General features: G+C 45.1%; 1 protein-coding gene and 1 long non-coding RNA gene across 5 annotated transcripts in view; one reads left to right on the plus strand and one right to left on the minus strand.

The window, feature by feature from the left end:
* GSK3B (glycogen synthase kinase 3 beta) overlaps positions 1-21,498 on the plus strand; it is a 151,115-nt gene extending 129,617 nt beyond the window's left edge. The window contains exons 9-12 of one of the 4 annotated variants that reach the window (XM_080391205.1): positions 5,705-5,743; positions 8,055-8,241; positions 14,261-14,359; positions 20,782-21,169. In XM_080391205.1, the coding sequence (XP_080247331.1) occupies positions 5,705-5,743; positions 8,055-8,241; positions 14,261-14,359; positions 20,782-20,888 (432 nt within the window). In that variant the 3' untranslated portion in view covers positions 20,889-21,169. Of the gene's footprint in view, positions 1-5,704; positions 5,744-8,054; positions 8,242-14,260; positions 14,360-20,781; positions 21,170-21,205 lie in introns of those variants that run through there. The other 3 variants (XM_080391206.1, XM_080391207.1, XM_080391208.1) reach the window with 3 other exon arrangements.
* LOC308065359 lies at positions 20,040-20,775 on the minus strand. Its single transcript, XR_013928749.1, has 2 exons — positions 20,251-20,775; positions 20,040-20,147 (listed from the first exon to the last, which is right to left on the minus strand). It is a non-coding gene; the product is annotated as an uncharacterized lncRNA (long non-coding RNA).
* Positions 21,499-23,362: the final 1,864 nt, after the last annotated feature.

The raw sequence follows: 23,362 nt of genomic DNA on the forward strand, positions 1-23,362 counted from the left end.
GTAGAGACAGAGCAGTTTCCACTGCAGGCAGCTCTTTAAAATGGTCAGTACATCTCTTTGGTGTGGTGTGGTTGCCTTTGTTTCTGCTGCTCTCAAGATACTTGCAAGGTTGTTCACACATGCAAGCACTTTTAACATAGTTGGTGAAACAAGTTTGAATGTACTCAAAAAGAATGGTTTCATTCACTCCCAGATCTATAGCTAGGTGGTGTGTGAATCATAATTTCCAAGTCCGTGTTGGGATGAAAAAAGACGGGAGTCATATGTTTAACAGTGGGAGAGAAAGAGGGAGACGCTGTCATGTCTACATTGATTTTGAGCCTCTCTGCCCTTCTGCAGTGCTCTCTTGTGGGTGAATACATGAGGACTTCTCTCTGCAGTACTTGCCATTAACAATAAAGTTGCAGCAGATTAGGGCAGGCTCCCTCTCGACTTCATAAATGCTTTCTTTTTTCTTTTTTTCCTTTTTTGTTACTTATACTCTTCAGCACACTCTTCTGTCTGTGTTTTCAAGGCAAACTATTATAGCAGAGGAAAACAGTATCAAAGATGAAACTTCAGGCTCAAGCTCATCCATTCTGGCACTTTTCCAAAGCAGCTGGCCACTCCTGGCTGCAGCTGAAGTTGTGCAGATCCACAGTTGGTTGTATTATAGAGCAGCTTTGAATATAGACGTTAGGATCCGCGTTTCTACCTGTATTATGAAATAATTACTGCTAATATTATAAAATACTTCACAAATATTTTAGTCTGAGTATTGTCTGTGTGTTTATTCTTTGTATATGTTTACCATACTAGTCACTTTACCTTGAATGTTGAGTTTTTCTGTGCTGGTAGCAGGCAGTCCTGTTGTCTTCCCCACGCTCTGTGACTGGGACGTGAAGAGTCTGGTCTCTCTCATTAGCATGTTTTTTCACCCTGCAGAATCAGTTTCATGTCTTCATCCTGGCCTACTCCTGCTCTCCTGGTTCTTGTCTGGTTTTTAAGCAGATTGTTTTGCTTGTAATGCTTCCAAAGTGACTGCTCATACTGTAGATTCAAGGAAGAATACCAAACAGTAAAATGGATAAATAGACAGCTCGTTTTGTCACTTCTAATTATAACTGATGGAAAAAGAAAGCAAAAATTCTCGTGTCAGAAATCTTGTAAGTGGACTTGCATTTGGATTAAAGCTGAAAATGCAAAGTCTTCTTTCTGAGACTGGGGTCTGATCTTTTGTAGAGCTACAAAGGTACAGTAGAGATGAGATGTTTCTTTGGGTGCGGTTTTGTAATCGGCACAAGTTCTCAGATTCATAGGTTCTCCACCTCCAACCTGCATATTCCTGACACCTCCCTTCTGCATTATTGTTTGTACGGTAGCAAAACCTCTTGAAGAACACCAGTGTCCAGGATTTGGATCACCTTTCTTACCTAGCTGACCATTCGGCCCTGACCACGAGTGTTGGGACAAGGGAACAGGGCAGACCTGCATGGCCAGGAGAAGGGCAGAACTGTCTTTTCCAGCATGAACTGGAGGTGATTTGTCCCGTTGTGAAACCATGCCCTGACCTCTTTCTGAAGAGTACAGTTCTGGTTTTCACTTGGTGTGTAATGACTTTTCAAGCAATGAGTGAAAACGGCTCTGCTGGAGACTAACTTAAATGAAAAAAACACAGGGTATTTTGCCAAGTTCATGTTTCCCAGCTTCTTTTGTAGGAGCAATGATTTTTTGACAGTGTAAATATCATATCTTCATCTAAAGCGTGAGAAAATAAGCCAGGTTTGTTGGGTGGTAAATTACCCTGCCTCTGCCCAATTTGTATGCAGTAAAGAAAGTACTGCTTAACAATAAATGAGTGAGCACTGATGTAACATTAAGACATGATTTGCATCAGTGCAACTATGGAAATCAAATGCTGAGTTTAATATGTCTTCTGCAATACACCATCTGTTTAGCCATCCCGTTGCCACACATCTGTCTAGGCCGCTTGTAGCGGCTGTCCCATTGAGGCTGAGAGCACTTCCAGAGGTAGATTTTGGGGGTTTCTCTCTGAGAAGAAGGGGAGCTGTTTTGTTCTGCTTAGCTTTGTTGCTTTCCTTTAGAGTTTGGCAGAAGCAGAGCACATGCACTGGTTAATAAATGCTAGCTCGTTCTGTCTCTGCCGGGTCCTCAGTGGAAGGAGCCCAGTAACAAGTGTGTGGTCTCAACAAGAAGTAGCTTTGGAGACAGGTTCCTGGTCCCGTTCCCAGTTCTGTGTTGGCTCATTTGTAAGCCACTTAACCCTTCTGTCTTGATTTCATTTCCCCCTATCTGTGTAAGTGCCATCTGACAGGGATTCTTGTCTAATAAGGCATTTATTGTTTCTGAGCCGCTTTTTAGAAAAGACACAGCAGGATTTAATCAGAGAAGGAAGTTGGGAGGCTTATATATACTTTGCAATAACTCCCAACACCAGCCTCTCTTGTGTACTTTTTTAACCTTCATTTGTATTGCGTGAGTTTTATGCACTTCAAAATAGCCAAGTGGTGTATTTCAGAAATCCCGCTCTGAAATTCTCAGGCCCTCGGTCCCAAGGGCAGAGCTTCAGACACAGCTTTGGGTTTCCTTGTGTCAGGTAGAGCTCAGTGCAGACGTTCCTGTCTTGCCTATGTCTCTTCCCTCTCCTTTTGTGTTTGGGAATGTGTCATGTTTATCATAAACCTTCTTCCGTTAAACTTGCGTGACCGAAATACAGCTTCACGTCGTGGAGTCGTGGTAATAGTCTTGTGTGATTGCATTTTTAAAAGGTTTATTTGAGGGTCCTGTCCGACATCTGATGAGTTTACTTGTAAACAGTACAAGCTTTTGGTTGAAGGGAGGAGCTCCCTCTCTTACCTAATGTTCATGTGCCATCAAAAATGTGCTTACAAACTGAAAGGAGATGTGCACAGACTGTCAGCCTGAATCAGTGGTGTGGGTGGTTCTTGGCAAAGCATATGAGTCTCTGAAAGCTGGTGAGGAAATTTTTAACCGTGGTGTCACAAACTTGATGCGTTAGCAACAGATGTCATTTTCATAAGCCTCTGCTCTCTTAGGGAGCACAGCATGCCAGCAGTATTCACAATCTGCATGCGAAACGCACAGTGGTTGATGGCATGAAATCATGTCTCATAATACACGCTGGCTAGAAGAGCACCTTGGTGTCACATTGTGAAGCTTTGGCTTTGGGGCTTAATTAGACCAAGACGACGGAGCTCCGTGTTGTGCATGGAAAGTCTGTTTGAAGAATGTCAATGAACTGAAAGTCAGAGCAACCATTCTGTTAAAACAATACTTAGTTCTTGCCCCATGTGGTTTTATTTGAGAGCTGAATGCTGATGTGTGTGAAGTGAAATAGGAGAATCCTGCGCTTTCCATCCCTTTTCTTTCGTCTGTCCATGCGTGCAAAAAAATAAAGTAAAATTCAGAAGGGGCATGAACTCCGCTACGCTGGTAGGAACAACTTCAAATTCGTAAAAGAAAACGTGACCACGCTGCTAGTGCACAAAGGCTTCATCTGAGCTGAAGTCGCTTGGGGATGAGAGCTGCCTAGTGCACCAGGGGGGTTTAAGCCTGGCAATTGTTTTTGAAACATTGAAGAAAGTGGTAGTTCCAGAAAAATGAAAGGGGGGTAACATTAAAAAGTTTGCATTGATAGCAGCGTAACTTAGGAAGGAGAGAGGAGTGTGCCTGGCCTGGCTGCCTGGCTGTTACGGGCTGTCAGTATTCCAGCATCACCAGCATGCCTGAACAAAGAACTTGCGCTGGTCCCTCAGCTTTTTGGTGAGGTATAGATTGAAGGGGATGGGAAGGGGGATGGGGGGTGGGGTGGGGGTGGGGTGGGACAAAACCTGAAGAAAAGTACCAAAAGCTGTGGCTTTGGATGAGTCGGCATTTCCATTTGACATGATCATTCAGAGATTTTTGTAATTCATCCAAAAAGGAAAAAAAAAAAAAAAAAAAGCCCAACCAACCCAAACCAGCAACCTGGGTCTCAGCCTGAAATTCATTTGCTTTGCAGAAACAAGAGGTTTTGAGTTATGCAAGTGCAAATTTTCCTTAAAGATTATTGTATGTAAAGCCTTTTTTTTGCATTTGTTTATCTCCAAAACAGGTTCATTTTTTAAAATGAAAACTTGAGCCTTCGGTCCCTCCTGTGGACAAATAGCCTTACACAAGGTCTTGTTTCATTTTAGAAAAATGAATTGCTGCGCCGGTGGGGTAGTATTTGATTGCTTTAAAAGTTCCTGTCAGTGTTTTATTTTTGTTTTTTGTTTGTGGACTTGCTGTGCCTTTTGCCCGGCCATATTTAGTCTGCATACTAAATGTTAGTCTGCCCAAACACTTTACTTTGTGCACTTAGCTTTTTTCCTTTTTTTTTCTTTCTCCTTTTTTCTTTCTTTTTTCTTTTTTTTTTCTTTTGCTTTCACCCAATGTATTTTAGACCAAGACAGACTTTGCTCCGATGGGCCGGATTTTAGTCCGTGCACTAAATTTTAGTCCGCAGACTAAAAAATAATCCGCGGATTATTTACTAAATCAATTCCCTCACTGAGAACTACAGAGACCTTCAACTCCTGCCGAGTCCTACGCGCGAGGGGCTTCACGGCTCACCAGTCCCGCTGTCTGTCCGTCCTCCCACCCCTTCCCACCACGGAGTGCCGGCCCGGCATCGCCTTGGCATCGGCACCCCGTGGCATGGAAGTGCTGGCGTTACCCACGGCCGGGGGCGGCAGCCGCTCCTGTAGTTCTCGGTGGGCGAATTGGACAGCTTTCCCGGTGGAACTGTGTTGAATGGGAAGAGCTAAAAGACCACAGGGGGGTTTGCTTTTATTTCTTAGGGCGTTATTCAAAAGGGAGGCGGGAGGGGACAAATTGAGGGGAAAAAAAAATAATTCTTAAGTAACGGGTGCGACGGGTATGAGGGGGAATAAACCCACAATAGAGAGAAATTCAGTCCATACCCGCACTCCTGAGGTGGTACGTCCAGTTCCTGAAGGATCCTAAAGAGATAACGCCAGCAAACAAAATCCAGTGGTGGGGGAAGTCAATCCAAAATGGAGAATAATCCGCGGCGGCCTGAGGCACTCGTAGCTCACACAAATTAAAAGCATCCAAATTCAAAGTACAGATCTCGACTTTTACTTTCTCTTCAGCACAAATTACAAATCGCTAGGGGTTTGGTTTTTTGGAAAAAAAAAAAAGAAAAAAAAAAAAACAACAACCAAACAAAATCCCCCAAAAGTTTACATTGCACCTGTGGGACAGATTTACAAGTGGGATGCACCTTTGGGGACAAACTGATCTGGCCCCGTTGTCTGTGGATGTTTCTATCCAGGACCGAGGACTGAAAGATCTTTATGATGGGAATTTCAATTACCTTTTTAGTTCGAGTTAGAGTTTTGATTTCGATTTTTTTTATTTTTTTTAGTAAATGCACTGGCATTGGAACATAAATTTAATACAGAAATGTTTCTATACTATGCCTCACCATTGCACAATCGATTTTTTTGGCATACACTGTGGTGAAGTTGGACTTGCTGCTATGGAGACTGATGTTTAAAGTTTCTAATTGTATAAACATTTTCTATGTCCCCCACACCATGGTTTTCTTATAATATTGGCTATATTTTTCCTTGCTGGACTATTCTCTTTTGGATTGACTCCCCCTGTTTGGATTATTTCACTGCATTATCATCTTTAGGACTCGTCAGGAACAGGACATTTCACCTCAGGAGTACGGGTATGTACTTAAACATTTTTTCAAATTACTAGGCCTAGCCTTGGGAAAAAAAAATAAAAATGCTAGAAGTGGAGTATTTTGAGTTCAGACCACATCCTTGAGGCAGCAGCCAGGCAAATCAGTGTAACAGAAGGTAATGGAGATGGGCACAGACCTGTAACTCACTTCATGTGTTAGTCATCACTTGTTGCAGGGAGAGGCCGTGTGAGGTCTTCTGGTTTTTTTGATTATTCCCCCTCCCCTTCCTGGTTTGATGCAGTTAGGGCAGACCTTGGGAACTGCCTGCCCCCGGTGACCGATTCTGGATGGAAGGCAGGCTGAGTTTGCACCAGGGCTTAGGACACAGGTGTTAGGGTCACACTGACTTGAAGATGAGGAGTACTCCTTTTACAGAAGGAGATCTGCTCAAGACAAGGGCTTGTTGTCTTTGCCTTAAGGAAAAAAAAAGTCTTTTCTTTTTCATATCTGTATAGTAGCCGATACGTGAGCTGTCCTGAGGGAAAACCACAGCTAAGAGTGAAGTACTTTAATTCCAGCTGTGGTAAATCAAGCCTGTTAAAACATCAGCGTGAAGGTGCATGAGGGAGGCTTCAGTAGTTTTACTTCATGTTAAATACCAAGCGACTTCATTTCTGTGGATTTACCTCAAGACATACTCATTTATGCTACTTAGCATGGGGTAAAAAAAAAATTTAAAGACACTTTTTTCTTTTTTCTTCCTTCCCCCCCCCCCCCCCAGTTGGAGACAGTCTTATATTTTGTTCAGGCTGTGCCGTGGGAGCGACACTTGCATCCCCTGTGGTCAGCGAGCCAAGCGCTGCCGGCAGCAGGCACACAGCCCCTCCGCATGACCGTGCGTTCATGGCACGACGGTCAGCACAAGTTCTCTGCCAGCAGCATTAAGCTAAAGCCTTTCTTTTGTCATCATAGGGCTCGTACGAAAACGTTTTCTGTTTTGCAATAACCTAGTAGTAGAAAAAAATCCTCCTCTGTCGGTACCTGGCTCTTCGACTCCCCGAGTGAGGATTCCCTGCCATGCAAGTTAGGGCAGCACGCACCGCAGCAAAACTAGGTGCTGCCGAGCCAGCTGGGCACCAAGGGGCAACGTTTAGTCCCCAGAGAACTTAGCGTTTGTGTGTGATCCTCATTCAAGAGAGCATATATGTCTTTGGTTTAAAACTTACTTAAGGAGTGCCTGTGCAAGTTCCTCATCTGTGATGAATTAACATGTCATGCACTGGGTTTTTTTGGGGGGTGTGTTATTTTTTTCTGCTCCTTGGTGCTGTGTGGCTTGGGTTCACCTGCACTGGTGCAAAAGCATTTTGGATGAGCTCAGTTTTTACCACAAATGCTGGCATCAGAACTTCACACTTGCACCCCCCCACTCCCTTTTCCCCAGCCTGCCTGTCACGCACAGCGTAGGGAGAGCAGAGTGCTTGAGGAGGCCACCCGGGTCACGTACATGATTAACTCATATTTTGCTTTTGACGTAAAGAGAAAGGAGGATGGGGGTGTGATTAGTGGTGGGTAGAACAGTTCTTAGAGGTTTAAAACAAAGCTGCAGTGAAGAACTTCTTGTAATCACTCAAGGTAAAAAAAATCAGTTAGAGTGAAATAGTTGGTTCTCTTGACACAGTTTTCAGCTGTCCTTACAAATACCAAATGTGCAGGAATTATCCCAATAAACTTACGAGAATGACTTGCCAGAATAAGGTCACAGAAGGAGTAACTTGCAAATTAGAGTTAGGCATTTCCTGCACCCCACCCGCGCTTTCCTTGTTGTTCTCCAAAGTTGAACAGCAGCCTCCATAGCAACAATCTGACCTGCCTGCCTGCAAAAGTCCGTGTTAGTGAGACTTGGTTCACTAGGCAAAGAAAAACCAACCCAAACCCATAGTGGGGCCTTATTCAGTTTTTACATCCAGTGAATCCTGCTCATTTGAACCTTCCTCCCCACCTTCACTCCACCCCATGTGCATGGCTGGTAGCACCTGTGTGTTTATCATGATTTTTGAATGAGTATCCCCTTCATTCTTAAAGTTGTTTTTCTGAGTGCGCTCTCATGAAGTCTCTTGCTGGCATTGCACCTTCACTGTAGTGCAAGGCGTTGCAATTAACCCTTTCTCAACCCCAGGAACTGGATTTTCCCATACTTACTTGGAGGACTTTGATTAGCACAAACCACAAGTTTGTTCCAGCTTGTTGGGCAACGAGAGGTTTAATTGCTCTGACTTGCTTCTGGTTGGCAAAGGAAAGAAACATACCCAGACAACCTGTTTCTCCTTGCTTGTTGTTTTGGTTTTATTTTTAGGTCTTCCGGCCCCGCACTCCACCAGAAGCAATTGCGCTATGTAGCCGTCTGTTGGAGTACACCCCCACTGCCCGCCTGACTCCCCTGGAGGCCTGTGCGCACTCTTTCTTCGATGAACTACGGGACCCAAATGTCAAGTTACCAAATGGGCGAGAGAAACCTGCACTCTTCAATTTCACCACTCAAGGTAGCCTGTGAGCATTGAAAGATCCCTTCTTTCGGGAGAAGCACTGGGATAAATGTTGGTTGTAATGCAGATGTCGCTCCCTAAGAAGTTAAAATCTGCGAGCAGGACTAAGGGTATTAAGCAGTTGTATATCCAGCCGTCTGTTTCAAAAAGAGAGGAAAGGAACTTGGAGAAATGGGTTATAGAGTTTTCAGATGCCTGGTGCCTTTGATTCAAATTTTGTGCAGGGTGGTTACTATTGGATTGCATCAAGGTTTGCTTTTGCAGTTCAGTGTCTGCAGCCGAGCTGATGGTTTTGTGTGAAATAGCAGTCAGCGGATATCAGTGGAGATTAGGTTATCATTTGGATATTAGTGGAGATTAGGTTATCATTTGGAGATGATCCTGCTCCTTCATACGTGAAACTTCATACCATAGCAAGGAGTAATGTGTATTAGGTTTGGCAGGACAGGTTGTAGTGTTGCTGCGTCCATTTTGGGTCTGGATGCGAGATAAATACAGAGGCTTCAGTGTCCAGATTTTATCTGCTGTACAGTTCATCTGGCATTACATTGACTCGGTCATTTAGAAACTGTAAAAATGATGGACAACTAACTTTATTTGAAGCCAGACTGATATCAAATTTTAAAACCATTTATGTGGGTTTTTTCCACAGAAGTCAGAAATGTAAAACTGATATCCCCCCTAGAACAGTTTTGCCTGCCAAGACAGAGAATGTGAGAACTATGGCATACAAATATGCTATTAATTAATTTTGGAGCACTTCTTAAAGTTATTAGCTGCCAACTCTCACCCTTGGAGCAAGAATAGATCTGTGTGCCTTTTCTGTTTGAAAGTCTAAAACACCTTTTGGCTCAGTTAGCATCGATGTAATTTTTCAGACGCTTCAGTGTATGCAATGCCTGTCTGCCAAAATGTGAAACAGAGCCCTCTCCTTCAACATGTGGAGCCCTTACATTTAAGAAAAAAAAAAGAAAAAAAAAAAAAAGGGGTAAGGGGGAGAGGGCCAAAAAGCTTTATGTCTGTACAAAGTGATATTTTAAGCTGCCTGGAAATAAACTTCTGACTCGCTTTGAATAGCTGCATTGCAGAAGGTAAATATATTAAATATACTAAAATATTTCCAAAGCATGAATACCTTAAACTGTTCAAGACAATAGTTTGTGCTTCCAGGTCACTGTCCTCTGTGCTGATTTCTGCATCTATTGTTATGAAATTAGTACTTACGTTACAAGTCCTATTTACAGGTTACAATACTCCTGAATTGCCTTTTCTTCCCACTCTAAGGCCATCTTCAGCAGCTAAGATAATTTTGATCCCAGTATCTTGATACAGCTTCACCCCTGTTTTTGAAAGTATTTCTTATTGTTTCTTAATGATGTTAAAGTTGGGCTTATCATGAAAACAAGGATTTTAAAAAGGGTTGGAAAGCTCTATAGCGAGTCTTTTTTAAAAATCCTTAGGGGAAAAAATAACTATGTATTGGGAATGTGTCCCTGGTGTGGCAGTGTGGAAACTGCTGGGTAAGCTACCCAAATGCTCAAGCAAATTTAAAGCTCCTCTTTTGCCATGCTGAGGAGCTGATGTGCTCTCCCCTTGCACAGTGACTCATGGGAATGGCAAGAGAAATCAGTTCCAGTGGAGCAATTTCCTTAAGATTCAAAAAATCAGGTTTCTCTCACTGGCAGGTGCCAGTTTCACCATCTGAAAAGGGAAGGCAGGACAGAGGTTGGTTGCTAACGCATTTCCAAATAAGCTATGTTGCAGATGACCAGCCAAATTAAAAAAAAAAATAAACAACCAGAGTTTTTTAAAATAAATTAATCTATTGCTTACCATGGTGATTTTAAGACCTTTGTGATTAATAAATGTGCAGCAGTGAGTTTTGTATAGCAGCAGTCCTGATTGCAACCTCAACATACACCAGAAGCTTTTGCTCCTCCTGTGACCGCTGTGTGGTCCTCACGCTCTGGCCAGACTGTGCAAGGTCCTGTCAGATGGGCTCGTCCAGAGCAGAACTCCCACCTGGGAAATAATCAGGTCATTGGAAATCAGATGATGACTCATGTTACATCATCTGTGGTAATTTAAAAAGTAATGAAAGACATCTTTTTGTTTTGAATGGGATTTGTTTTCAGCAGACAATATTAGGTTTTAGAAGTGTTTCATTTGGCTATATCCAGTTGCCTGAAACCCATAAAGTAGGAGGTTGCTGCAGAAGGCTTGAAGGCAAAACTGTTAGAAATAACAATGTAAATCTGACCATTAGTGCATTGGATTGATTTTCAGGAAGAACCTAAGCGTCATACTGAATCTGCTGATCTGGGCACTGATGCTGCTCAGATAGACTAGGAAAAAAAAGCAGTGAGGGTACATGGAAGATAAAGGTCGTGGCCTTTGGCTGCCAGCAGTAGTTGTGGGGCATGTAGGTGCCTACTGGATTGTAGAGATGAGGTCTGTTGAAGAGGTTTGTCTGGTCATTCTTAATGCCTTGCCTGTAGGTTTCTCTTAGTTTTCAAAGAGATGTTATATGCTAACTGGGGTTTGAAAAAATTATTTTGGCCAAGGAGGTATCCACTAGCCGTAGAGCTGCAGTTCAGTGGCTGTCAGATCTGCAAGACCCGCAATTTTTCTTTCAGAAGTGGAATTTTCAAACAATCTGTGAAATGACGAGTGTTTCCTGAGCTTCTTGTAACATGTTGGTGATTGTGCTGAGTCACAAACGTTACTGTCACTCCGTGTTGGCCATTAAAGACGGCAAAATTCTTCTGTGATTCAGCGCTTAGCAATGGTTATCATGCTTCTGGTGACAAATTGCTTTTTTTGCTAAAGTGTGGGTGGTTTTGTTTCACTTTTTTAAATGACCCTGGCTTGTGACCTTTAAAAAAAAGACTTTTATATATATATATATATATATATATATATATATATATATATATATACGCACACACACACATATAAACCCTTCATTTCTAACCAGACTGTTGCAATGTGACCAGAAATTCTGAGTGCCATCTAGCTTTTTTAGGCAGAGTATTCCTGCTCAGGGCATGTGGAGGGGGGAAGAAAGAAAAATTATGAAACTTGTGCTGCTTCCAGCACTCCTCTAGGTTGAGGAGAAACTGCTGGAATAACTTGGGTTAAGTGAGGTAAGTTTCCATGACAAAGCAGACATGATACAAGACTAATTTTTCCAGGGGATTCTGGTAGTGTTGATATATCAAATGTCGTGATAGTGAAAAAGGGCACTGCACTGTTTCCCAGCATCAAGCATTTTCTTGTGTTTGGGGAATGAAAATGATCTGGTGTTCTAGGAAAACTGGAAATTTTCATTCCTGCTCCTTATTGGAGATGTCAGCTGGCTGCACATGGCATGATTGGATCAGGAGGAAGCCAGAGATGTTTTCCCAGCTAATGTGAATGGGTGTTGGATCTCATAAATGAATTGAAATGGCTGCTCTGTTCACATCATGGTATTGAAAACTTTGTCTGGATTGCCTTGATCACAACACCTTCTTGCTTGTAATTAACGCAACCTTGAATTGCAAGTTTGATTTAGATTATAGTTCAATAGCTTGTCCAAATGCTGTGTTGGAAACCCCTGAGAGCAGAGGTTCTCAATGCTTTGTAGACTGCAGATACCACAAGGTCAGGCTTTTTCTTTGGTATTGGCATGTCCCATCCTTGCAGATGGGATAGCTGCAAAAATACAGTAGAGCAAAAACTCAACAAGTTCTCAGGCAAAGCTGCTATTAAACTCCAGCCAAAAAGAGTTCAATGTACTTAAGTTATTTGTCATCTGAATTGACCTGCTCCTCTAAGCGAAGCGGCAAAGCTGAATTTAAGAAATTTTGTACCAAGAAAGGTAATGTGGGGTTCGAGAAGAACGGAATAAGATCAGTCGTGTAGTCTCTATGCAGGTTCTTTAGGGTAGCTTCAGAGAAATGATTGCACTTGCCTTAAAAACAACAAAACCTCGTATACTTGCCAGAACTGGTGCTGCAAAAGGAGGTGTTCTGATGGCATTAGGTGAACTTACGAGAGGAATGAGAATGGGGTCGAAGTGCCGTTGCAAGGGTGGTGTTCTCCCGGATCAGCTGGTTCTTTGGCCACAGCAGTGCGGGCAGGCTGGAGCTGCATCCTCAGGGCCCTGCTCGGTGCCGGGAGCCAGCAGATGTCATTTGGTTTCCTTGATATTTTAGCCCCGCTTTTGTTGGGGTCGCAGCCCCATACTGCTCCCAGTGATGAGCAGAAAATAATACGGGGATGATAAAAACTTTCAAAAAAGCAAGGTAAACAGCAGATTTCCAGTAATAACAGATTTGAGCAGGAGCTCTAGAAAAAATACTGAAGTAGCAACATTTTCAAGCACAGAGCAGCTAATACCCAAAACAGTATTTTAAAGTACAGGTTTATCACCAGTATTCAGCTTTGACACTTGAGGATTCATGTTTCTTCGGTTTATTTTTCCACTTAAAATGGAAATCTATGAACTTTGGATAATATTATGAATATATGAATTCTGAATTATTCCTACATGAATTTGAGGATTAGTATTTGTACAAGTGCTGTGAGTTTTGAGGCTTTCTAGAAGGACTGGCTAGGTCCGCTTAGACCCGAATGGAGTGTTACAGGATAGACTGGGGGGGCTGCAGGTAACGTAGCAAGTTTGGTTTGGTTCTAGACTGGAGTTTGTGTTCATAAGTGCTGAAACGCGGTCTCAAATGGTGTCATGAGAGGCTTGTAAGCAGGTGAGAGTCTGCTGCATCTTGCACTCCCAGCCATAAAGAAACTTAATGTAACTTAATGGAGAAAAAAAAAAATCAAGTAGACTACTGATCCCTTCTAGCCTTAGAGTTAAAGCTTGTGTTAAAGAAAAGCAATAGGCTCTTAGAAATGAGCCCAGATCATTTAAGATTGGGTACAAAACGCCCTTGCTGAACCTATGGCGTGCTTTGGATGGGTTTCTGTACAGCCCTTGCTATCTGGAGGTCTTACGTAAAAAGCTGTCTATTCTCATTTCTTCCCCAGATGACCTCCTGAAGCTCCCAAAGTCATCACTCTCCTTCCGTGAGGTGACTGTTCGCATCCTTTTCACTGAATGTTGCTTCCTCAAGAGACAGCCAGCCGCTCCTGTTTCTGAAACAAACAGGACCTGTCTTGTCTCAGCTCAGTCCCACCTTCTGTGAGGCAGTAGATTCTCTTGAAAGGGTGCCAGGAGATTGTCATTCGTTGGCAATGTGTTGCCCTTAATCCTCCCACAGTTGTGGCTGCAAGATGCCTATTTCTCATTCTGATACACATTGAAGCTATATTAGATCTGGAGCCTAAAAGACATGACTATTTTTTCCTCCGTTAATGTCTTCAGAAAGAACGGTTGCATCATTTTGTTGTCCATTTAAATTGCCCAGCAGACCAATTCCCTTTGCCTTTCCCTGTGCGTTTAAAGGAGATGTCACCTCTTCTTGGCCTCGCTCAAGGAGAGTGCTGTGAGAGATTGGTCTTGGGTTCTTGGGTCCATGGGAAAGTGATGCTTGAGTGAGCCAAAGAACCAGATCCCTAAAACTCATGGAGCAACTGTTGGAGCTGCTTGCTTGCTGAAGCAGTGCCTGAAGCAGCACCACTGTGATCAGCCTTCTCCTTGAGACTGATTGCAAGTGGGTATGTGAAGGGGATCCTTCCAGTGCTCCGAAGGAAACGGTTACCGGGCTGTGATAAGGAACAGGCTTGGCTGGTTCTTTGCTAACTCCCAAGCTGCTCTCTTTCTCTAGGAAATAATAATTCCCCTGCACCAGTACGTTAGTTCTGACAGTCTTGCTTTGGAGGCTGCCTTGCCGAATATCACCGTGGTTTCCTCTTGCTGGTTGGCAAAGAAGAAAATGTAAAGCAACCTTTAGCTGTAAGGGCATGCGTGTCACCCAAGGTTGCTGTTATGGGGGGGGAATCCAAGGAGCTGAACCTGCATGTGGGGCTCTTCATGGATGATGAGCTAACTCTGTTTGTTCTACCTCCCCTCCAGAACTGTCAAGTAACCCATCTCTGGCTTCGATCCTCATCCCTGCTCATGCCCGGAACCAAGCAGCTGCTTCAACCCCTACAAATGCTACAGCGGCCTCAGGTGAGAACATGCAACTGCCTCCCTCCCCACCCTTGCTCCCCCTGCCCAGGCACCTTCCCTCAGCTAAAGCCCACGATGCTGCCTCGGCCCTTGGGGTAAGTGGGGGAGGAAGGGTTCATTCCAGCATCACCTGAAACTCGGTCTTGGCAGGTGGTCATTTGGGTGCCAGCTGTGGTCACCAGTGCAAATCCTAACCCAGAGGGCACTTGAACTCTGCATTTGACTGTTTAGTTTGTTGGTGCTTCTCACTCAGACTTCCACCATTAAAAAAAAAATAAATCATTATTGCATCTAGTTTTTAGCAAGCCTTGTGGTTTGGTTTGCACCAAATTTCTGCACTGTCAGCCAGTCTGAAATTGATGCTGACTTGGAGCATGAGTTTGTGATGCCTGGGAAGAGAGGAAGCGGCTGGCTTGGTGCACGTGGCCTCTGTGGAGCGTGGATGGAAAGGATTTTTTCCTCCAAGGCTTTAGCACTTAAAAGTTTCGTTAGGGCGTTCAGTCAGCGTGCTCACTGCCTCATCTCAGTAGTTGTAGTTGCTTCTTACTGAGTTTGCTTGTGTTGTCTTTGGGCACAAGGCAGATGCTTTTGGGTTTTGGCCAGCACAGAGTGAATTTCTTTTTTGCCGTTCCCGCTCGCTCTCGAGTTTCTATCAGAAACCTTTTAAAAGCTTACTGTTGGCCTGCAACCCCTCCACGTTGCATTCTGTTTCCAATGAAAGCTTAAAAGCCTGGTCATATCAGTTGGGAGACTCCCAAAGAAAACCCGAGGTGCTGCAGGATGTGGCAGAGGTGACCGAGTACGTGGTGCTCTGCCCTGAGTCAGCCCTGAGTCAGCGCGCCAGCTGGCTGTCTCAGGGCTTGGGCGACCGAAGGCAAACCACAAAATGGGTGTGCTTCTATACATCTGCCTGCAAGTCAGCCCCACGTGACAAGGGCTGTGATCCCCTTTTGAGGTGCAGGACGCTTACTCCACGTAGGAGAGCTGTTAAGGGGAAGCCCAAATTAAAAAGGTGTTCTTGAAACGTGCAGGAAAGCATATCCAGGTTGACGTGCTGGACAGTTACCTGCTATCTGATGCGCTTGGTCCAGCCAGCGCTGTGTGGAAAGCGTTTTCGTACTTCAGGACAGATAGATGCACCCAAGGTTGAAAGATGAGGCTTCTCTCTGAAAATATAGTAGCAGTAGATAAAAGATAGAATCTGTACAATTTATCTGCTGTGAACTTAAGAGGAAGCAAAATTGCTATTTTCAGGTTTAGTATGTTTGTTTCATACACTTGGCAGTATTTTGCAAATAGTCATGTTTTCTGTTTCCCTTTTATGTGCATCTGTTGCTCAACGATGAGTGAAGGGAAAAAAAAGGAGATTAAGTAGTAAAAGTGATTGAAAAACTACAAAATGCAAACATGCTAAATTATTTTAAGCCCTGCTGAAAAACATTGTTTCACTTAATGTTGTTTTCAAGCCTTTTAAGGAGTTCTCTTTGCCAAGATACATCTTGAGAAATTAATGGGGTTAAGAAATCTGTTGTCGCCCAGCACTTCCCAAGAGTTCATGGAGGGGGAAATGCATTAGGCTGAGTCCTAAATGTGGAGTATTAAAAAAAAAAAAACCTAAAAAAAACCAAAAAACAAGAAAAAAAAAAGACAAAAAAACCCAACCCCACCTTCTTGATATCAACATTTTTAAACCTTCTGTTCGCAGGCACTGCACTGAGTTGGGATAGGACCTCTTATTCATAGTTCAGAAACCAAAAAAATGGCCTTGCAGCTTGGAAACAAATGGAGAAATTAAGTTCATTATTTGGCAACTTGCAGCTTTAGGTTTCTGCAGCACAGCTGGCTGGTAGTTTCTTACTCATGTGAGGTGCTTACAGCAGGCACTGGGTATCTCGTCAGAGCTGTGATTTTTAGGATTAGGCGCTGTATGAGGTTATGTTAATCTGTTGTGCTTTGCATGCTGACGTTACGCTTAGCCAGAAATGTTTGTAGAAGGGGTCCCTTCTGCTGAAGTAGCATGGGAACAGCGCTCCCACCTAACCCAGGGCATCCCGATAGGCAGGAGGCTTTTCTACAAAACGTTTGCTTGTGTGACGAAGCAGTACAGGTTCAGAAACTACTTTTGTGAGTGGTGGTGGTGGTGCAAGGAAACGGAGCTCTCAAGGCAATTCAAAGGGCAAAGCGAGTTAGGTGTAGCTGTAATTCACATCGTTAGTGTGTAACTTGTGGCTCCCTCTAGCAAGCAGAACTGACACGGAGGTTCAGTCGCCCGCTGTGAGGTCCAGCGTAGCTGCCTGCTCCGTAAGCTTGAGGCACAGGCGCGTGTACATCGAAACATGGTGTGCTCGTTCCTTGCTGTAGCTAATCCAGGTGGGTGGTGGTTACCTGCTTGCAGAGTCACTCCACTTTCCTAGCTGTCACGTTGGTACGCAGCCATGTCAGGTTGTTTGATAAGGTGTAAAGCGCTGCTCTTTATCGTGCACCAAGGCAAGGTCATAGTTAGAGAATAACTAGAAAAATTAGTTCTGCCTGAAGTCTAGGGAAGTTGTGTTTGTCAAGAGACTTGTGCTGACCAATATGACCCACATCTGCATTTTTAAAAGTTACTCAAAACAAGTAAATTTTTGTTAACTGATAGATTGACCATGGTGATTTCAACAGCTCAATGCAACAGTAATCCTGGGATCACGATCTTAAATGGAGGGGAATTATTGTAGGTAACTTGAGTGTTCAAAAAAGTATTTGTCGTAAATTTCATCTTCTCTTGAGATGTAAAGCTGGGCTCACTGTACTAGTGGAACCTGGCTTTGCAGTGGGACTGTGAAGCCTCGGTGCACCAGTGTTAGTAAATTCACCTAAACATTTATGAGAAATTTCCTGTGATGTTAGTGGCATGTCTAAAGCAAAGCAGAGGAAAAGGAAGACGTGAGTTACTGGCCTATGCTTGAAAAGTGCTAGCTTTCTGTGAATTATACTGGCCATTGATTGAAAATGCCGGTACAGTCTTATCTGGGTAGATCCTGACGTGATATAGCTGGAGGAGGGGGAGGGTGGTTTCATAGCAGCTACAGCATCTGAGAGGGGAGCACGCACACCAAGCTGAATGCGTACCTGCTTGTTGTGACGGCATGTTTCTCTTCCCGGATCAGCCAGCAGCAGCAGTTACCTCTGTTAGTCAGCATTAAGATGGGAAGAGCATAATGGCCATCTGCAGCGGAGTTGTGCCAGCAGGGATGCTGGGGTCGTCGTCTTAGGCATCCCGCTGCGTTGATCCCATGTAATCCCAAATGCGATGGTGTGCCTGAACTTACAGCAACAAAACAGATTAGAGCTGGTGTCACCTACCAGTGTGTGGCAGTTGAAAAAGACAACAGTGCTCCATAAAAAAAGATTTAGTGCATTTATGGTATTCCCACTGAAGGAATTTTGGAAAACTTTAATTCCTTAACCAGAAGAGGGGCAAGCAATTTGCTTAGGCGTCTGCAAGCTCAGCACAGGGATGTGTCCACGACAGGGAAGTAAAACTTGTGTGTTTCAGGCTCTGAGCCCTGGATTTCTACATCCGTAGGCAAGCACGATAGGGAAACTGGGCTTTTCTCCTTCCGCTTGGCTCCTCAGCTGTCCTGTGAGGACTCCCAGGCTGGTGGTAGTTTTGTGTCTGTATCCTCGCAGATGAGCAGCACGGTCCGTCAGCATTACAAATCCAGCCAGCTAATGCTGTCATTAGCGCTAATGGGCTTTCTCAGACTGAGCTGGCGTCTCTGTCTCTCCGAACTGTAGCCTCATCTTTCCTTTCCGGGAGGTTTCTAAGGAGTGTCACGCACCCTCCAAGAAAGCGGAGGCATTCCTCAGAGGGGAAAGCTGAACCGGAGGAGGTGCTCTACACTGATGAGAGATACTTTTTCCCTCTGGAAGGACTCTTGGAAGTGGCTGATGCTTAAACCCTAATGGGGTTTCTTTGCCCGCCCAGGCAGAGGTGTCAGGTGGGTGATGTAGGACAAAGAGGCCGCCCTGACCTCAAGCCGCAGCCTGCGAAGTCATCTCTGCCGCACCAGAAAGCTGCATGTCAGCTCCTGGCTCCCCGCTCCAGCAGGGCTTCCAGGGACCCAGGCCACGGCCTCACAAAGCACCACTTCCAGCAGCGTTGCCCAAGGCCTCGCTTTTCTTTCCAGGTGCCCAAATACTCGTTTCTCGCAGTGAGGAGGAGTAAATGAATGTCCGGAGACCCTCACGCTCCACTTGTGCTCTTTTCCTCACGCTCCAGCAAAGAGACGCTGGAACAAGCCCCTGTTTGTTCCCCAAACATCTTGTTGATGCAGAGTCAAAGAACTATCTGGAATGTCAATATAGCTCCATTATCTTGCAGGTTTGGAGCCAGTACAGCCTTGGGCAGGCTCTGCTCTCTGTCCCAGCCTGGGTGGACTCCTGTACGTTGTTGCGAAAAGCCCCATGCAGATGTCTTGGGCTGCGTCACCTGGTTTATTTCCTTTTTAACATGTGGTGCATATTACTTCTCAGGAACTCCCCCATTAGAGTGATGATAGAAAAGGAACATATGTTACATGAAGTAGCTCCATCCCCTCCTTTTTTTTTTTTTTTTTCTTTTTTATTTTTCCCCTTTATCTTTGCTCAGTAGCAATGTAATGATAACGATTTCAGCCTCTGCTGTCTTCAGGAACAGGAGATCAAAAGGCACGTTTCATTTCAGCAAATGAATACAAGCACGCTGTGTACACACACAGGGAGATCCTCTGCCAGCAGCACGAGCTCCAGCTGGACCGCTCGCATCAGCCACGGCAGATGTTGCGTTAACTGGAGTTTATCCATACCTGAAAATTAATCTAGACCAGGCGCAGTGAGAGTTTAGAGTATGGAAACTATTAGCGCTCTGGCTGGGTCACTTCTGATTTCCGTGGTCATTGTTGGTCTGCAGGCATATGGGATTTGGGAATTGCTCCTTCAGGGAAATTCTCCACGTAGGAGGGCCTCTCCTGTGCGCAAGGCTAGCTTTCCATCTAACGCCGCTACTGTCGCCATGCTGCCTTGGTGCTTTGACTGCATGAGCTTCTTTTTGTCATGGTGGTCATTCCTTCGTTAGGGGGGGGTGCAATTAGTTTGGGGTGAGGGGAAAGGAAATGGGAAACTCCCAGAGCAGTTATCTGGCATCCTCTGCCCACAGGAGGATTTCTCTTGCTTCCCACACACTCCTCGCAGCATTTCCTTTTCAAACAGGCATCATCGTCTCTTCCCACTTGTCCCTTGTATTCCTGGATGCTGCCGTTAGTTTCATTTCCTAAATTTGTTGCCGTTGTCTCTGTATGTTACTTAATGTGTCAGTCGGGAAGTGCTGCCCATCTCTAGGCTCTCATTCATTGCTTTGCCTTTGCTCCCGGCTGCGATCCCAGCTCGGGCAGTCAGCGTGGCAGGAGGAGGGTTCTGAACAGGTGACGGCAGAGCATTGCCCGGCTGCGCTGCCTTGCCAGCTCTTCTGTGCTGGAGAAGCATCACTGCATCCCCGCCGCCCACCAGTCCTATTCTGTCGTATCTATTATTTATGCTAGTCACACTGGCCTTCAGCCTGAGGTCAGTAAATCTGTTCTTTTTGTGAGCCTTCTTCCCCGTGTCTTTTTGAATGCAGTGTTTGCCCAGTCTGCCCTCTTCTGTACTGAGATAATAAGTGTTGTCTTTTTTTTTTTTTTTTTCCACCCCCACCCCGTTGCGGTGTTGATAGCTTTGCAGTTTACTGAAATGAAGCAGGAGAAATGCGTGAGGGTCTCTTGTAGAAAATCTCACTTAATATCTTTTTCCCATCCTGTATGTATTGTGTTGAGTATTTTATGTGTTTAACTGTTAATCTGCTTATTTTTTTTGTGGCTAATTAGATACTACACAGGGTGGTTCCAGATAAAGTTAGTACACTTTTTTTCCCCTACAAACTCGTCTAATATGAAGAACAAATTTCTTTAGAGAAAATACCTGATGCATGTTGGCTCTATGAAAACACCATTACAGTCAATTCCCTTTTGGTATTTCTTTGCAAACCCTGTGTTTTCTCGGCATGCACTTTGACACGTGCCTGCGATCCCCTGACTTGTCTCTCTGGAAGCGCTGCCCCTCCCAGAGAAGAGAAGGTGCTGGAGACCATGTACTGCGGAGGCGCGATCCTCTAGCAGTGTCACATGCTTGTGTCAACCTGGCTGCTGGCTTCGGGCCTTGGAGTTAATCTGCTCGAGCAGTTGGGAGGGTGGCAGATCCAGCTTTGGTTGAGCAACACAGAGTAAAGCAGTAGACCTGAAAGCCATTTTCTGAGGCAACAAGTGCGCGAATTGCATGTTAAGGGGCGAGCTGTTCCGGCCGGGGAAGCGGGCTGGTCGTGCTCGCTCTGTGCCCACTCGCACAATTAACAGGCAGCTTTGTCACAGGAAGGCCTAACGACACGAGGCTCGGGCACCAACATGAAACCTTGCAGTGGCCGCGCATACCGGCGGTGCTGGCGTGCCTTGCTCCGCGGTTACGCTTACCAGAATGAAACCTGGGCGACTTACCGCGGCGTGGGCAGTGTTGCATCCTGCGGAATCTGCTAGAGCCCAGCTGGGTGTTTGCGTGGCAGCCTGCACCTGCCCTGGGCCTGCTAAAAGACCATCTTCCCGTCCTCTCCCCAGACCGCACTGTTCCACCTGCACCCCTGACGTCGGGACAGCATCCTGACCACACGGCCTCTCGGTGGGAGATGTGGGTTTCCCCGTGCGGGAATGTCATAGCTGTTGTTCCAATGTTGTCTGTATTTTGGAGGTAATACTGGTTGTTTTTTTTTTCTCTTCCTTTCCTCTTGCCTGTCATTTGCAGATGTTAACGCAGGAGAACGAGTTCAGACCAATAGTGTAGCTACAGCATCAGCCTCCAACTCCACCTGAACCAGTACCAAGCAGCCAGCTGCACAGGAAAAATCACCAGTAATTTGAGTCTTGCTCAGCAACACTGGTCACATTTGGAAAGAAAATTAAAAAGAGGAAAAAAAAAAAAAAAACCAAACCAACAAACCAACCAACCTGTTCATTTTAGTGTTCAATTTTTTATTATTATTATTGTTCTTATTTAACCTTGTAAAATATCTATAAATACAAACCAGTTTCATTGTATTCTCACTCTGCAGGGTGTCCGGGGCAGGGGACTAGGTGGGGGGAGGAGGGAAAGTGGAGCAATACAACACACCAGTGTCTCTCCCCTCGACAATCTCTTCATGTTGGAAGTTTGCTGTTGTGTACTTCAGAACCAGGACTCTTGCCTCATGCCCCCTCCCACAACAGAAAGAAGGAAAAAACAAAACAAACAAACAAAAAAAACAAAAAAAAAAAACCCCAAACCTCATTCTCTGCTGAAGTTCTTTTTTTTAAACCTCTTTTTTTATTTTCTTTTTAAGTGAAGTTTCGGACTTTGATGTAGTGCACAGCTTGAATTTGGTCGGGAGCTTAGCAGGGGTCATTCAACAGAGCTCAGCGTTGCTTGTCAGCAAACCCATATCCCAGGTTGTCCGAGGAGCTGCCCCGGCTCGGTGTGGGGAGCGGGCGACGCGGTGGGAGCAGAGGGTGGGGGTGGGGGGTGGGGAGGGTTTTCCGTGTGTCTAAGGCTTGAACCGCTAGTGGAAGCCTTCCATTTGAAAAACCAGTGCTAGCAGTGAAGAAACCTGCAGCCTCGTGATGGGAAAAGTCTTCCCCCTGTGGGTTCTATATAATATAATACACACACATGCACCAACACAAGCTTTACCAAGCAGCTCCTTTGCCCGGCGCAGCTCCTGCCGCGTGTCGCGGGCCGGAGCGGGGCAAAGCGGCCGGCGGAGGCGACCGGCCAGCTCCCGTCTTCAGCAGAGAAGAGCAGATGAACAAAACCCTCAGAGGGGGCAGGGACCCAGCCGGAGATGTTAAGGGACTTTTTGGAAAGTGGCCACTGTGAAAGCTTATTGGTTTTTTAGGGTTTCTCTCCACCCCTTCCCCCCCCACCCCCTGCCACAATCTCCCCCTCCCTGCTCTCGATTTGAACAGGCTTCCCTTTCCCAAGGTGCGTACAGGAAAAGGACACCAGGGTTTATAATGTGAACTGTAACAGTCTACTGGTTTATTTTGTAATATTTTTTTAACTGCAGATTTAACTTGCAGGATGCCACATTCTCCGATAGTTCTGATTTTAAATCCACAGCTAGCATCTGTATTTAATTTCATCTTTTTTAACCTCTTGCTTTTTTTGATCTCTATTTATTGATGCGTGTTGCCACGTTGCCATTATGTTTTTACATTGGTAGAATATTAAAATACAGATCCGAGTGCTCTCGACAGTAATTTGTACCTGCTGACTGTTAGGAAAGCTGGCTATATATGAGTGTGTGTGTATATATATTATATAAATATATACATGTATACATAGATACAATACTGCTTTTTTTTTTTTATTTTGTCTACGATCTCGAAACAGTCTGACTGAAGTGTGAGGTGAATGCTTGTTCTAGTCCATCTGTTCAGGGTCCGGGTTTCCTCCCTGCGACGGCGTGTGGCGCAAGCATCCACGTCTCTCTTCCTGAAGTCCAAGCAATATTCCTCGGGAAAGGGTGAGGTGAGCGGCCGGACACAGCCGCGGCGTAGAAACGAGACTTTGGGGAGACCCCATCTTGTCGTAGGCTTGCGGTTGGTGTCCGCTCCAGCCTTATCCTCCTTCGGAGAAACTGTAGTCGCCTTTGGTGCTTATCGAGCTGTTGTTCAACCTGCAGATCTCTAAGGCGAGCGGTTGCGTTTCGGGAAGGCGCGGACCTTCGCTTGGCCGGGGGGTAGCGGCTTCAGCAAGCTTGGCCACTGCGGGGGTGACGGGGCTTTTGCTCGCGAGCTCGGTGCATTTCTTCTTGTACCTTTTATGCTGTTGACGCAGGAATTCTTGGAAACTATCTTCTAGCAGCCCTGGAACTGATAAAAGCCCTGCCCTCTTCCCTCCTGCCTGACCCACAGCGGGGTTGGG

The sequence above is a fragment of the Falco punctatus genome (genome assembly GCF_963210335.1).
Source record: "Falco punctatus genome assembly, chromosome: 6".
NCBI classification, from domain to species: Eukaryota; Metazoa; Chordata; class Aves; order Falconiformes; family Falconidae; genus Falco; species Falco punctatus.